Source organism: Amia ocellicauda, chromosome 19 (assembly GCF_036373705.1).
Source record: "Amia ocellicauda isolate fAmiCal2 chromosome 19, fAmiCal2.hap1, whole genome shotgun sequence".
NCBI classification, from domain to species: domain Eukaryota; kingdom Metazoa; phylum Chordata; class Actinopteri; order Amiiformes; family Amiidae; genus Amia; species Amia ocellicauda.
Window position 1 is genome coordinate 15,840,189 of NC_089868.1, and position 15,191 is coordinate 15,855,379.

At 37.4% G+C, this 15,191-nt stretch overlaps 1 protein-coding gene across 1 annotated transcript in view; it reads right to left on the reverse strand.

The window, feature by feature from the left end:
* ak5 (adenylate kinase 5) overlaps window positions 1-15,191 on the reverse strand; it is a 50,596-nt gene that overhangs the window by 29,857 nt on the left and 5,548 nt on the right. The window contains exons 4-6 of the mRNA XM_066692543.1: window positions 14,518-14,690; window positions 13,081-13,194; window positions 9,612-9,803 (exon numbers count right to left, since the gene is read on the reverse strand). Of these exons, the coding sequence (XP_066548640.1) occupies window positions 9,612-9,803; window positions 13,081-13,194; window positions 14,518-14,690 (479 nt within the window). The remainder of the gene's footprint in view (window positions 1-9,611; window positions 9,804-13,080; window positions 13,195-14,517; window positions 14,691-15,191) is intronic.

Genomic DNA, 15,191 nt, shown 5'->3' on the forward strand with positions numbered 1-15,191 from the left:
TTATGAAACCAATCCAAAAATTATTGATGCAGGTGACTTGCCATTACTCTCACAGGAATATCTACGGACAAAATGTTTATATTAACAACAATAAAAGCATTTTCACTTGTCATGTAATCTTTCTAGCTTTAATATAACATACTATAACTATAATGATGATGATGATGATAATAATAATTAATCACAACAGAAGATAAAATCCCTTAATAAACAAACTTCCTTCCTGATTTTTACCTAATACATCTTCACAACTTAAGCACACTGTGATAGGAATTTGATGATTCTTTCAACTAAAAACACTACATTTCCCCCCCCATTATTTATCCTTGGTGCTGATCTGCTACTTTCCTAATGCTCAAAATGAGACATAACTTTAAAATATGGAAGAAAAACTGAAAACAGAAACCAGGGAGGGGAAAAAAAAAAAGTTATGACTTATGTGTAGTCATGCACCTCAGTTTTATTATTGGCTTGCTTTTACAAAATCTATGAAGATGGTATATTTTATCAGCTGTGAGTTAATTGTTGATTCCTGTTGGGAAGCAAGCTGTTAAATATCATATTGCTGTACTCTTTCCCCCAACTGTTTATCCACTACATCAGTATTTGAAGAGCCAGAAGTCATCCTTGGTGTAGTCATGGAATCTCAGCACTTTCTTATTGCTTGTTTCTTTCAATCACCAAAATGTCATCGAAATAAAGCAGCAGCTTAATTGCTTAATCACAGACACTAGCGCTCCGTGAACAGTTCTGTCTGTCTACCAGGGACGAATTGTCATCCTGTATAGAGCAGTACCCTGCAACTCAGTATGCTTTGTCTGACTGCTTTGCCTTCGTTAATTAAAGGGAAAGCTGTGAAGACCGTGTCCCCCACTGCCTTAAGGTCCATTTCACATGCCAGTTTAATTTATTGCCTGGGAGAATGAGGGAGGAGACTGAATAGATCCAAAATAGTGCGAGTCTGAAAATGCAATAAGCGCAGCGGCCACAAATTCCATTCTCCACTCAGGAGACAAATTGTTGCAATTAAACCCCTGAAAGGATCAAACACTAATCAATAATCCAGCAGCTGATATATTTTTTGCATCTTTATTTACATTCTCTACTCTTCCTTAGTAGGCATCCAAAATAATTTAAAGACGCCCTCTCAAATGCATAAACCACATAACTCCAAATCAGCTATATAAAGCAATATAACCACCAGGGTGTTTAGAAAAATATATAAAATAAGAGGGTAGATAAGATAACTATTCTGATGCATCTGAGATAGCGATAACTCAAGTTCATTCAGCATCTATTTAAAATAACTAAATGTACACAAATATAATAAAATGGGGAACTAAATAACATTATTTACTGAAACAATTTCCAATAAATGTAACTGATTTGTTTTCCTCCCAGAAGGAGTGTACTAAAGTGAACAGTTTAATATTAAAGACCTCCCACTTCCTGCATATGTGTGTTTCACAACTACCACATGTAGACAAACTTAACAATCTTCAGAAATGGAAGATTTCTGATAGCCAAGAAAGTCAACACATTTCTGAGAGTCTTATTTACTGATGAAGTGACTAACGTTTGGAGATTACGTCTAAGTTGGAATCCAGCTAGAAATGACGTCACTGAACAGCTTGCTATTAAACAGCTGTACAGGATGTAAAAACTAACAGCACTAATTGGATATTCTAAAAAAAAATTATACTCCAAATACAGACTGAAAAGAAAAATCCATGCTATTAAGGTCAAAGATTTGGGTAAGGATTTATCCCTAGAGGTTAGAGTCATCTGTTCAGTCATCAATTGTGCAGAATGCAGTCATCTGCTGCTTGCTGTGAGCCCAAATGTTTGCTGTTTTATTTATTTTTTTGTATTTGATCTGAAACACACAAATATACAATCTGCATCTTAATAATGACTGAGGAGATTAACATATGACTATATTTTTATGCAGAGAGCATCCTGTACTCTCCCCTTCAATTTAGTGTATTGTTGCTGAGATGACTGTACACTGTCTGTCTAACAGAGTCATTTTCTAAGCACTAAATCACATTCACTAAACCATGTTTCACTGGTAAAGCCTGTGCTTACATAATCCAAGACTTTCTCATCCACCATCATTTTTGAAGAAAGAAAAAAAACAGCTGCTTTAGACTCCAGTTTGGAAATAAAATTATAATGTATTTTGATACCTTTTAAAAGATTAAAGCAGATTAAAAGTAAATTAAAAGCAGCTTTGAAGGTCCCCATAGGTCACTTTACATGACTCTAAAATGGGAACACTATGTAGACATCTTAAAACCATGAGAGATTTTATTAAAATTTAGCATCTACTGAAAATAGACCTTCTGTGCAAAACATAAATCCTAATGGTTTTTAAAAGATTACCTTCCCCTTTTAATCCATTAGCAAAATAAATAGAAAATGTTAACTAAATTACATTAATACCAATGTAACTGCTCTAGAGAAAGGAAGAAAAGATCAACTGGATTTGATTCCTTCTCCACACTGACTCACATTTCACAGTTCAGTTATTGTAATGAAACCGAGTCCTATGGAATCTCAAATATTCACACAGAACATAGGATGAAAGAGAGTATAATCATTTGTAATGCTATTGTACAATAAGAAACAAAGAAAGGTAACTAATTAAGCATACAATTCTAGTGGTAGTTAGGTAATAAGATATGTCTATAATGTAATGAATAGCCACCATTGGCAATATATATATTTTGTTTATGTTAGTGCTGTATTGTGTGAAAGAAAAATAACAGCTACAGAAATGTTAATTAAACAGTTGTGCAACACGTTGGTGGAGGGATTGTTTTTTTATGACTGTGACACTGAGTTTATTTACCCTTAATGCGTAGATTTAACTTGAATGCCACAACCTGGATAAATACCCCTCAAACATGTATCATCCAATTGGAGCTTTTGAAATATACTCCACTGTTTAATTAGAGCAGTCCTATGCTGCAGATGGTCTGATACAGATAAACTCCAGTTGGCGGGTTTACTAGAGCATTTTTAATTCATATGACTTCAAAACACAGTTCCTTGCATTTTCGAACAACCTCATTATAACGTTATACGTCAATGAAAAAAAAAACATTCATAGGTAATGGCAGAGCCCCTATCTTTACAGCAGGTGTGTACAACTTAAGTCCTGCTAGGTCCCAATCCAGCAGCTTTTGTAGATGTCACTAAATCCACAACACTTAAAGAACTGGTGAAAGTCCAGTTTAGCCAAATACAAGTTGAATTCGGTCATCAAAATCAAGCACAGTCTCCACCCCCCTTCCAAAATAAGAAATACCTTTTTCAATCAACCATGATATGGCACGGCATCAGAAAATGATGCACAAATAAGGAAATTGTATTCAAGCAACTTGTTGGATTAAATATAATGAATAACCCCAGTTATCCATCCTGTGTTCTCACTGTGTGCTGGTGGGCTGGTGTGTCTCCATCATTAGGTCCTATTAATTGGGCCCAGAGTTCGGTGGGAAATGAAGCTTCATTGAGACTCCCCTATGGTGCACAGTCACTTTGAGCTGGTAAGGGACTCTTTATTAACGTCATCCATACACCACCCGCAGGTCAGACGGCATTCACGGGAAACCAGAGCCTCTATTCCCTGAAGAACATTTTGTTTTTAATATAACATTTTTGAAAAAATAAATATGTGACATGAAAACAGTAATTAAAAGAACTCCCATGAATAATTTTCCGAGACATAAACATAAACTTGCTTATTGAATATGCATTTGGTATGTCTGATAATTTCACCATCTGAAACAACAAAGTTACGGAGATTCCACTGAAATTTTATTTTTCTTTAAAGAGTTTTATACACAGTTGCTTTTCGTTTAAAAACAAAATATGATTCCAAAGCATGAACACAAATGCTCTGATTGAGAATAAAGAAAATCCATGAAATGTAGTGAAGACCTTTTGAAACCCTTTACTACTTCATAAAAAACAGGAAAAAAATCTAAATACGGACAACAAAAAGCTCAGATGGCTCATTTATGATCTCAGATGGACGCTCTGTCCTGCAGGACCATACAGTATCTCTTAGAAAGAGAACTGGGTCAACAAAATTAAAAAGTCATGTTGGCAAGAGGCCTTCATGTCAAGTGCCAGATGCTTCTTAAACTCACAAACAAAATGTTTGGCATGGCTTTGTTTTGGGCATAATGCAGATCTTAAAGAGCTTTTTATCAGTGAGAGTGTGGCATTTATTTAAAGGAAAAAAATGCCCCCTAGTAATTTCTTGACATAAAACGAATTGCTCTTTTTATACACCTAAATATATGACTTCTCTATATTAATAGGAAGCATAAATACATATTCTAGAGTTATACACAATTATGATTTGAATGGTAGGAAACCTTGGATTGCTTTATCGCCTCTCTGACTTCAAATGACCCAAATAGAGCTAAATGTGGAAGGCACAGTAAAAAAAAAAAAATTTGACATGAATTAATTATTATTATGCATTTGTTAGTCAAATGCTTTCATCCAAAGCAGCTTACACGAGTACCCATTTCCACCATTTGGCTTTAACTGGATCAATCTGGACAAATTACCTCACTCAAGGGTACAACAGCAGTGTGTCACATAGGATTTTACCCCACAGCCCTGTGGGTACAAGCCAAGATCCCTAACCACTCTTCCACACTGAATTAGTAACCTATGGATGCATTAAAGTGTGAAAATTAAACATGATTGGGAGTTATATAATGTTCAATTATAAATGTTTACTGTTGCAATGATGGGTGCAAATGGACTGAATAACAATGATAAAAAAGCAATAGGAATAAAATAGCCACTCTGCTAGCTAAAGTTACCCTGCAGTTACTCTCCAAAATACTTTTTCACTGTCCAGCTCTCTGTGAAAATAGAAAAAAAATGTTTTGTAGGCTTTCATGTATGTGTTTATTCAAAATAAATGATCCCCCTTCTATTTACTCTGCTTTTTGTGCAATTTGCATAAAATTTAATGAAGTGCATAGTGAGAAACTTCCATGAACAATATCTCTCTGAAGAAATTAATACAAATGTGTGTGCTACATACAGTGTGAAGACATAACTGGCTGATTAAAAAAGACTATTATTCTTATTCTGGGAGGAAAGAACGAGAAACCTGTATACTGGCATATTTTCGATAATGTCTCCTCCGAGAAATGTAATATTTTACATATAATTGCTGGAGCTGAACCTAGTCATTAACTAACAAGTGTTAACACCTACGGTCAGAGGTATTTTCGAATGCCATGATTATGAGTTAATGGCAGAAATTAAAGAAGTGTAGGTTTTCCAGCAGCATACTGAACTCGGTGTGCTGCTTACGGAAATCAAACTATTGTAAAAACCAAGGTAGTGTTTGTAAACCACAATTGTGCTATACGTGTTAATGTTTGATATGATATAAACAGTATTAAAAGTGATAAAATATGTTGTTGGTACTAATGTGTGCCTCTAAGGCTCACACGGATGAGTCATGAGAAAAAATTATATTTAAATTGTCTCCCAGAGAACACAAACCCTCAGACACTCCCATTTGGGGATGAAAGTACTTTACAAGATGTTGGTCTCAGACTGACCCCATATTGCGGTGAGACACAGTAGTTACCACAACAAGTTGTTTAGACAGATCTGAAGTTTTCAATAGGAGCTGACTTGATCACTTGACTTGCAGTCACAGTTTAGCAGCGGTAGAAAAATGACATCAATTGAAATACTTCATAACCAATTCAGCTCAATTAAAAGTTACAAAAAAATAAATAAAAATGAAGAGGTTTTTATTGTTTCCATTGTAGAAAAAAAAAACTGTTAATCAGGATTAAAGAGAAATCCTTTTACTGTTCTGTATCTCCAGCTTATAGGGAAAATTGCTTTTCAGCTGGCAGTGTGGGTGTTTGTGTGGGTGTCTGTGGGTGTAAAAGTGTGACATTTAGTGACAATGGACATCGCAAAGAATTGTGAATGTTATCATCCAGTGATACATTTAAAAAAATCCTCTTGGATAAATGTTATGTGTATGTAAAATAGGGATTAGAGGGTATTTTGTTTACTGCCAATTCTATTATTTTTAAACACAAAATGATCAATATCTATATCATGAAAACCTTATGAAAATCTTATGCCATTCCCTTATAATAAAGAAATTCAAAACAGCTTCAAATAAATACCTTCAAACCAGCTACCCCACAATTCATTACTAATCCTTTACGAAAAGTATATTATTATAGTCATAAATTGTCTATCCAATAGGCTCTATTCCCTCGGCCCTCTCTGATTTAGTAAATATAGCTCCATCTCCCAGACACTGAGATTAAATGAAACAATAGCATCAATGTAAGGACCCTGGAACACCACCATTATAACGTTTATAAAAGCATTTTCATTTCAGTGTGAAGGTTTACAAACAGGGTTCTAGTTAAAGCAAGAATAGGCATCTCTCCAAAAACATAATTTTCACATAAATCAGGATCAAAGCTATTGTGTCTATGTTCAAAACAATAAGTAAATTAATGATGCCCTCAAAATCTGGATTGAGAATGAGGTAGTGCCGCATAAGAAGTTTGTAATTGCCTGTCCGATCATGGTGAAATGACTTTTTCCTGTTCAAGATAAATCTCCCTGCTTCTTGGTAATCTGTTCCAAGCAGGTTGACCTCTTGGAGAATGATAGACGATAAAGAGATTAAAAAGACTTCCTCTTGTGGCCTGTACGTAACACTTCTCAGCCCATTCGCTGAGTTAGAGATCCTTTCACACATCATAACGGAAGGCAGAAATATCTCAACCATGCCATCTTTCTCGCTGTACTCTGTGACGCTTCATTGCTCATTAACTTCAATTATGCAAGAGCTAAACTTAATTTTCGCGGACTGACGTCTGTGTGCGGTGTGCTGTCCTTGATTTAAATAGAGTTAAATAGTGCAGTGGTTTCGTTAAATAACCTTCTGTCGGAGACTTGAATTCAGCTACAGCTGGGATGGGTCAATTGAGTGCTTCGTAGACATTAGATCTTCAACACAAGGGGCCCTTAAGACTGCACTGGGGCCCTGTGAGAGCACATGCTGTCACTTTGGGTATTGTCCGGTTTCAGTCCCCACTCCTGCCATTTAACAGCTAGGATAACATGATATGCCAAAATCATACTGAAGGAAACAATGTTACATTTCATCATCTGCACGCTATTAAATACATAACTTCTGTGACATTTCAGTATTGCAGCCTTCTGGTTAAAAAAACGGCGGCTTCATCACTTTCCAGGTTCCGTGCATTCATTTTTAATGGTCTGCTCTCTGTGGCACTAAATTCGCTTCCTCGCTGCCGGGAGCAGCTTTCAGCTTGGTTGCTCAGCTGTCACTTTTCATCACACACGGCCCTTCATGCCTGCTTTCCCATCCATACCTTGGCTTGGGCTGCTTCTACCTCTTTACACTCTGGAAGACTCTGCGAGAACCTTGAGTTGGACTCCATACTTCTGCTGCCAACATCAGCTGCTCGGTTTGTCCTTAAAAAAAACCGCCAGGTTGCAATTGATGTCATATTTAACATTTTTTCTTTCAGTTATAGTCAAAATAAACTGAATGATCTTTTATGGACAAAATCTTATGGTTTATTCTTTTATCTACTCTGAAAGTTGATCAATATGCAGCTGAGTTGGATGCCAGTCATGATTCCTGGATCGCCTCCCAGAACCACTTATGTGACACAAATCATCCCGTGGCATCTGCATTGTGCTGTCATTACTGAGGAGGAGCAGAGTGCTGACTTACTTCTGCGGTGTATTTATTTATTTATTTGTTTATTTATGTCATTTTTATTTCTTGAACCTTCATTGTTTCCCACAAAGTGCCATTATTCCATATCCTCTGAAGGTCATAGTTTTATTGAGAAGTCTCATCGTCTGCTATGAAAATGACTCCTTTACAAATACAAAAAAACAAACCAATCAAAGTATACCCATATAGGGCCTTTGTTTTTGGGTTTTCTTGCACTACATATTACTTGCACAGACATGTAGCCAGTATTTTTGAGTGATAATATAAAATAGATATAAATGATTGTTATTCTGCCACTTAACTTGGCCAACCTTTAAAATATCCTTCAGGGGATACTCTTCCTATAGAGATAGCCTCAAGCCACAAAAATCCCTACAAGACATCCTTACTGCTCAACAGCAATATATACTTAAAGGTACATCCTCAATACCAGACTTTAAAAAGATGTTAATTTACAGAGAGCCATTGTTATGATTGTGGATTTGTTCGGGGTGAAGGGAATAAAATGCGAGTATAATGTATTCATGTTGATATTCATTTAAATTAAAGGAATGTAGGTTATTTTCAAAGTATATTATGACAGCAGAGGGATATTTCTTTCGACTATTGTTACACTGCTGAAGCTGAAGCTGATATGCGTGTTTATTTATCATCTGTGTTCTCCATCAGTTCCAGTAAAGTCAAGTCTTCCTGTCTGCAGTTATGCATGATGCATTCTGTGCAGATCCGTGAGTTCATTGCAGTAGTTGGCAGGTGCACGTAAACGCTCATAACTAATTCACTACCAGCAACAGGGCAGCAAGTAATTAAACATCCCGCTGTGCAATTAACACCACAATTTACATTTTAATCAACAACAACACTAGGGTCAAGAAAAATCAACCCCTTCGATGATAGAATTGCAAAGGGTTTGCCTTCCCAGCGCACTGCCTGGCCTCAGGTAAAAATAAGTATGCTGACAACGGGCATCAAAGTCTACCATAAACAGCCTTGGCAATCTTAATAGGAAGGTGTTGATAATGCTGTGTCAATTAAATGTATGCTTTGTGTTTTGCTGGTAGCCCATTATGATTGTTGGAAATAAAAATCATAATGGTTTCCTTCTGTATGAGGACCTGAACGCTTCCAACCACCTGCAAGAATTCGTTGCTTCTTCGGCTTGGGAGGACATGGAGCTAAAGCTTCTATTCCTCTTTGGCATTTCAAAATAAAATGAATGCATTAGGAATTAGGATGTTCTAAGTATTTTAACTGGAGGAGAAATCTAGTCACTTTCTATGTTTTCTGTTTACAAAACCACAGAAAGCCAGCTTCCTTAGTCACCCTAATTTATCACAACCAGAGTTGCTTGGCAGAAAAATAAGTATTTTTGTTGCCAAGTGGAGCTGATCTGAAACATGAAGACAGAGATTTGTGTTTTAGGATGACTTGTGGCATTTCCAGTCTTTTTTTTTTTTTACTGAAAACCTCCCAGCAGGAGGAAAAGTTCACTACATTTCTATGTTCTTGAGAGCCATATTTCAGTGCATTAAAGGAGAATAATTGATGGAGGTGTGTTTTTCACTGCTGGCATCAAGGACACAAGCAATCATGTTTTCATTCGGATTTAAATGTTATAGTTTAGGAAAGACCTTGTATTTGCAATTAAATGCTGCTGTAACGAACACACACTTTTTCTACACATATTTGAAGTTGGAACATATTTGGTAGATGTCACAGTTGTGTTTAATGTGCTAGAACGCAACAACCTTCAGCGATGTAGTACTGGAGATCTGTTTCAGCAGTTGGGGGACTCAATGATGCAGTAGCTTACTGTGACAATGAGGCCCTTCTCCTGGAAGTACTTGACCAAAGGGATGGTGTTCTGTTTGAAGTTGGTCAGGCGTCGTTCGGTGGCTTTGGGGTTGTCGTCCGGCCGCCCCTGTTGCTCTGCCCGCCTCTCGAGACGCTCCTTCAGCCTATGGTTGGCGCAGGCCAAGAAAACCACCAGGTCTGGGGTGCAGATCTACGGAAAACATCAGACGGAAATTACGTGGCTGGCTTATCTCAGAGGCCAACATCACATCGTTTCAAGTACAGCTTTAAAAAAAACAACATCAGTGCCTTCTGCAGTAAAATAGATGTGTAATATGAACATAAAAATACAAATAAAAGTCAAACATCTGTAATAACCTTAAACTGTTTTTGCAATATTAAGTTTATCAAGCTTTCGGAATATTTACAGTATTTCACAATACTCTAAGACACTAAGTTGTAAAAAATCTCTATACAAGACATGTATTATGGCCCTAATATGTATATATGTTAGTGTTATGATATGATCATAATACTGTTTTGATTGCAGATTGCATCCCCAACTGTAAGACATTAAATAAATACATAAATAAATATATAAACTCTAACAAGGCTGCAGTGGATGACAAAATTAAGCTTTGAAATTGCCATGCAATTATGCTAAACACCTATCAGCATGCTACATGTATTTCAAATAGGTTTTCATCACTCATATTTTTTTAATTTAATTTGAATATCAACTAAGATCAACATGATATTTCAATACATAATTTCTATAATTTGTTAACACATATTATGGTATCAGTTAAGAACCATTCGAAATCACGTTCATCAATGATCAATAAACCTTTATAATATACGATTAATCATTAATAAAAAAAAAACCAACACAATTTTAAATAAAGGTTTATTGATAATTTCTAAAAGGAATTATGCACTCGTGTATTCAGCAAAGTATATCTCACACTGCACCCTTCAGCTGACAAAAGCAAAACTAGCCACAGGCCGCTGAGAGCAAGCGGTAAATCGAGGAAAAACCTTTATTCAGGTTGCTAGTACCTTCCATTGAACTAGAAATATAAATTATACTTTATTTCAAGTGTTTATGCTGTACTAACAACAGCATTTGGGCACAACCCGCAGCCAATCTGTCAATCTGAAGTCTGATCTTGTCACGTATCAGAAGCAATGCACAGTCGGTCCTGGTTGGTACTGAGATGAGAGACTTCAAACTGAAATTGTTATTATTTTTAGGATTGGGGTTGCATTCCTCCCATATCAACACAAAGAACAACGAAGAAGGGAAGATGCATTTCAAACAATACTGAATAACTGGAGGAAAGACCTTTGTCTTGAATGCCTGCAGAATAATACTTTTAAAATGACGCAAAGGAACACAAGCCAGGAGTTTGTTTAGACCCATTATGTTAACAGTATCAGTTATCTCCAGCCTTTCACATGTTCAACTGGAGGTCCATAAAGGCAGACACATGTTGCAGTCTGCACAATACTTCAGCAACAGCTGGTAATCTTACAACTCTGAATACGAGGAAACAATTGTTTTCCCCTTGCAAGGTTATGATGCCTGAAACACTGTGATGTCTCCATTCTGCTTTCAAGCTTTTCCATCACAGACAGGCCTACACAGCCTGAGACACATTCATTCCTTTTGACTATTGTACACCTTTAATTCCTCAGCAGCATAAAGCAATATGCCTTTATATACACACACAATGAAAAGGGTGTTTCAAATGTGTGCTTTTTGTGGTACATTTTTAAAATATATGCCCAGGAAGTATTTTTTTAATAACTAACATTGAAGTTATTACTAATATTATTACAGATATAACCTACAATTACAGTTTCAGCTAGTTGTTGTGATTGCATTTCCCATATTGTCCTACAGTGAGATTTATTGGAAAATCCAGCGCCTGAGGATATTTGTCATCATCATTCACTGCCATTTGCTGGTCAGAAACACAGCATCTTCATCCCAGAGTGAGCAATCTGTCATGTGAGAATGAATCTCTCTGAAGCACGGAGACAAGCACCCAGGCAGCAGATATAACGAGCCTCCCCAAGCATAGGCGTTTCATGGTCTTTCTGTCTGTCCAACAACAGCAGGGGGTCCCGAGACAACGGCGAGTCCAGCAAATTAGTATGTTTGTAATTCGGCCTTTCCGCCAGCGTAGCTGACATCTATTCTTAGACAGCTCACACCTTCCCAATTAAAATAGGGGTGCATCGATGTAATTGGCTGCCTTGTCTCAGAGATAAACAGGGAGATCCTCAGCTCAGCTTATTATCGACCCACTCATGTAAATCATACACTTGAGACCGCAATGTTCCTGTGTCGCTAATTATCTGTGTACTGTATTTTCACCATGTTGAGATTACATTTCCTTTAGAAAATACAAAGTCTTGCATTTTTAAGTGAGCCACAGCTCAGTGTCTCATTTACTGTGAGAAACATGTATTTTGTATTTTTTTCATACGTACTCATTAATCTCTGATAGGAACAATATGGTAATTTGAATTACACTTTACTATCTCAACTCAGAGTGGTTATATAATATTTAAATGGTTGAGCTTTAAAGGAAGTAAAACTGCACTCTGCATTAAGCAGCAGGGGTTTCATTTAATTTCTGAAGTGGAAAATTGTAGATGCAAGCACTGTGCTGGCTATGACTGGTGCAGTACGTCTTTGTACAATGGATTGATCAGGCAAATGCTGACATAGAAACACAACTTTTTATTTCTTTTTTAACAGCTGAGCTCCATCTGTTCCAGGCAGAACAAACTGACCAACAGGTATAGTTACTCTGAGCAGATGGGTGATGTTTAAAAAAATCTGACGATTCATTTGACTACACTTATGGCAGCCAGAATATTTAAAAGACAGAGTGCTGATACCTTTATTTTTTAAGTGGAAATTCTTACAAAGGAAGTTTGAGATCATGACAGCAGAAGTGTGAACTAGTTAGATATAAAAAGGAGCTCTGAAAACTAGTGACAAAACATACAGAGCCTGGTCTGAACACATGGCCTACAGCAGGCATTGAAGGGGTTAATGTGCATGCTAGTAGTGGGAGAAATCTGAAGGCTGGCTGACACTGTGTCAATGATTTTAAAGTGAGACACTTAATACAGTGTGAGAAAGAGGAGGTTATTTTTACACGCCCACATTCATTTTGTTAAGTCTCCATATTCGTTTCATGTTTTTTGTAACACAAACATTTGCTACACATTCTCCACAGACACTATAACCTTTTGGCATTTTTCCTTTATCAGTACAATGGTTACAGAGATTTTGTTTAATCCTATTAGGAGAGTCGATGCCATTGCAGGTTTTTGTGATAGCAAATTGATTATACATGGCACAGTTACATGTGAATGTTTCCAAAGGTAACATGCCTCATCTCAAAACTCCAGTTTAACCTGTAATACTTTGGTAACACATACAGCAATTAAGGAGTAGAAGAGCCTACCTGATCCTCGAACGATAATGCCTGGCCAACGTCTCGAGGAAAACCATCAATTACTATCCCGTGGGCATCTGGTATCTGCATGATTTTCTGTTTTATCTCTGTTATAGTTGTTTCCTAGATGGAAGTGGAGTCTACAGTTAGAGAGACTCAGTCTATGTTAGTTACCACATGGTATTAGTTTTTCGATATCTGAAAGCAATACATTCCCGCAGAGGTTATATAGACACATACATTATAAAGTGCATTATGTTATAAAGTACAACACAGAGAGAACAGAAGAACATGGATATTTATTATTTGCAAACGTGCAGCAGGACACTTTGGCTGGGTAGGAGAGCAGGCAGGTTTGCTTGGAGGAGAGGACTGGTAGGCTTTCACTTGGTGGCCTATTGTAAACCAAGCCGGGGTGATGTTTCCCTTGACATGATTTTACTCCAATCTAAATTACATTCTAGTCAACAAAGGATGTGTTTACTGAGTTGTCAGGGCAGCCCTCCCTGTCCAGCACGAACTGGTATACTACCCAAACTGCCTGCAGAAGCATAACTGCTTATGCAAACACTGGCACCAGATTAAAACAAAAAAAACCACAAAGCACATTAAACAAACATAAAGGCAGCTACATATCCTAGGGTTGCATCAGCCTGAGATTGTGTTTCTAAGCCAGAAATCCCTCTGTTCGTAGATGTGCTGTCTGTTTACCACACTTCAATCGTTGGCGAAACTCCCTGACCTCCCATCCCTGTCAGAGGTCTGTACTGAAGAACAGCTTGGTTGTTAGGAAGCCGTTCTGATTAATGAAACTCTACCACCAGTTCAGATTCACTACCGTAACTGAACATAAGTTAATAATAACGGACTGTGGACAAGTGCATGCTAAAGGAAAGTATAGCTAACAAAAAAAAGCTTTCCTCACACATATTAAGAATGATATCACTGCTCTGTTCAGCTACGCCCCTACATTTATCACACCATTTTTGTCAAGCACTCAAGTCACCTCAAGCAAAATGATTTCCACATCATTAACTGCCATATGTGGTGCGTTACCTGTGGGGGCTTTGGATTGACGGTCTCTTCTCATCCAATGTACAGACAGAATGAAAGATGCGACCCTTCGAATATTATGCAACCGCCAAAGTAATGATTTCAATAACCACTTGGCTCACAATGGCTCTGCATTGTGCACTAATTACTTAACATTATTACTTCCCAATTAAGTCCACAGTAAATGAATGGCTGTCTGGAGCAGTTTTTATTTAAATAATTCCAGTGCGCATGGTGGCAGTGTAGCTCCGAATCCAGCTATTACAAATTCTCAATATCCCATTGCTTGGGGGCGATTAATAAGCTGTTTAGGTTGGAGACATGGCGATTGTGGGATTTCAGATCCCCCAGTTTAAACACATTGCTGTATTAAACCTATTAAACCTGTTATACCTGTGGCGCCAGCTCTCCGTTGGTAATGATTTTAGCAATTAGGCTCCATTTTCTGTTACTGGTGGCATTGTGGATCATCTTCTTCCTGAGAAGTTCACCAACGGATACGTATTCGAACCCGTAGCGCTCGGCGATCTTCAGGCTCTGAGTGCCTTTGCCGCTGCCCGGACCACCTGCAAAGTTACAGAAGAGGAGTGTTGCTTTTTAACAAGCACATTAAAGGGACATATTTTTAAACTTTACAAACAGAATAGGAAGATCATTGATCCCCCCCGATTTCTTCATCAGCTCTAAAAACCTCAAACGGCAAGGCTGGCGAATCGATGGACATGAGAGAGAAGGTCAGTGGGTCAGCCCAGTTTGTCGTCAATATGTCGCTCCCTGTGAAATGTTGCACGTAGGCTTCATTAAATATTTAGTATTGACAACCTATTGGTATTAAAAACAGAAAGCTTTAGTGCCAAAAACAATACCATCGCAAATATCGGTGCTTTATACAGCTTGTTTTCATTGTTTTGCTCATTTGTATACTTCATTTTCCAGACCCTTGCGGGCACCTCCCATACTTTTTAATCCGAAAGAAAAGCAATGACACGTGAGGGACAGAGCAATCGAGCAGACAAACCCATTTCCGTTTGATCGGCCAGAGAAAATGATTAAGCAGAATACATTGA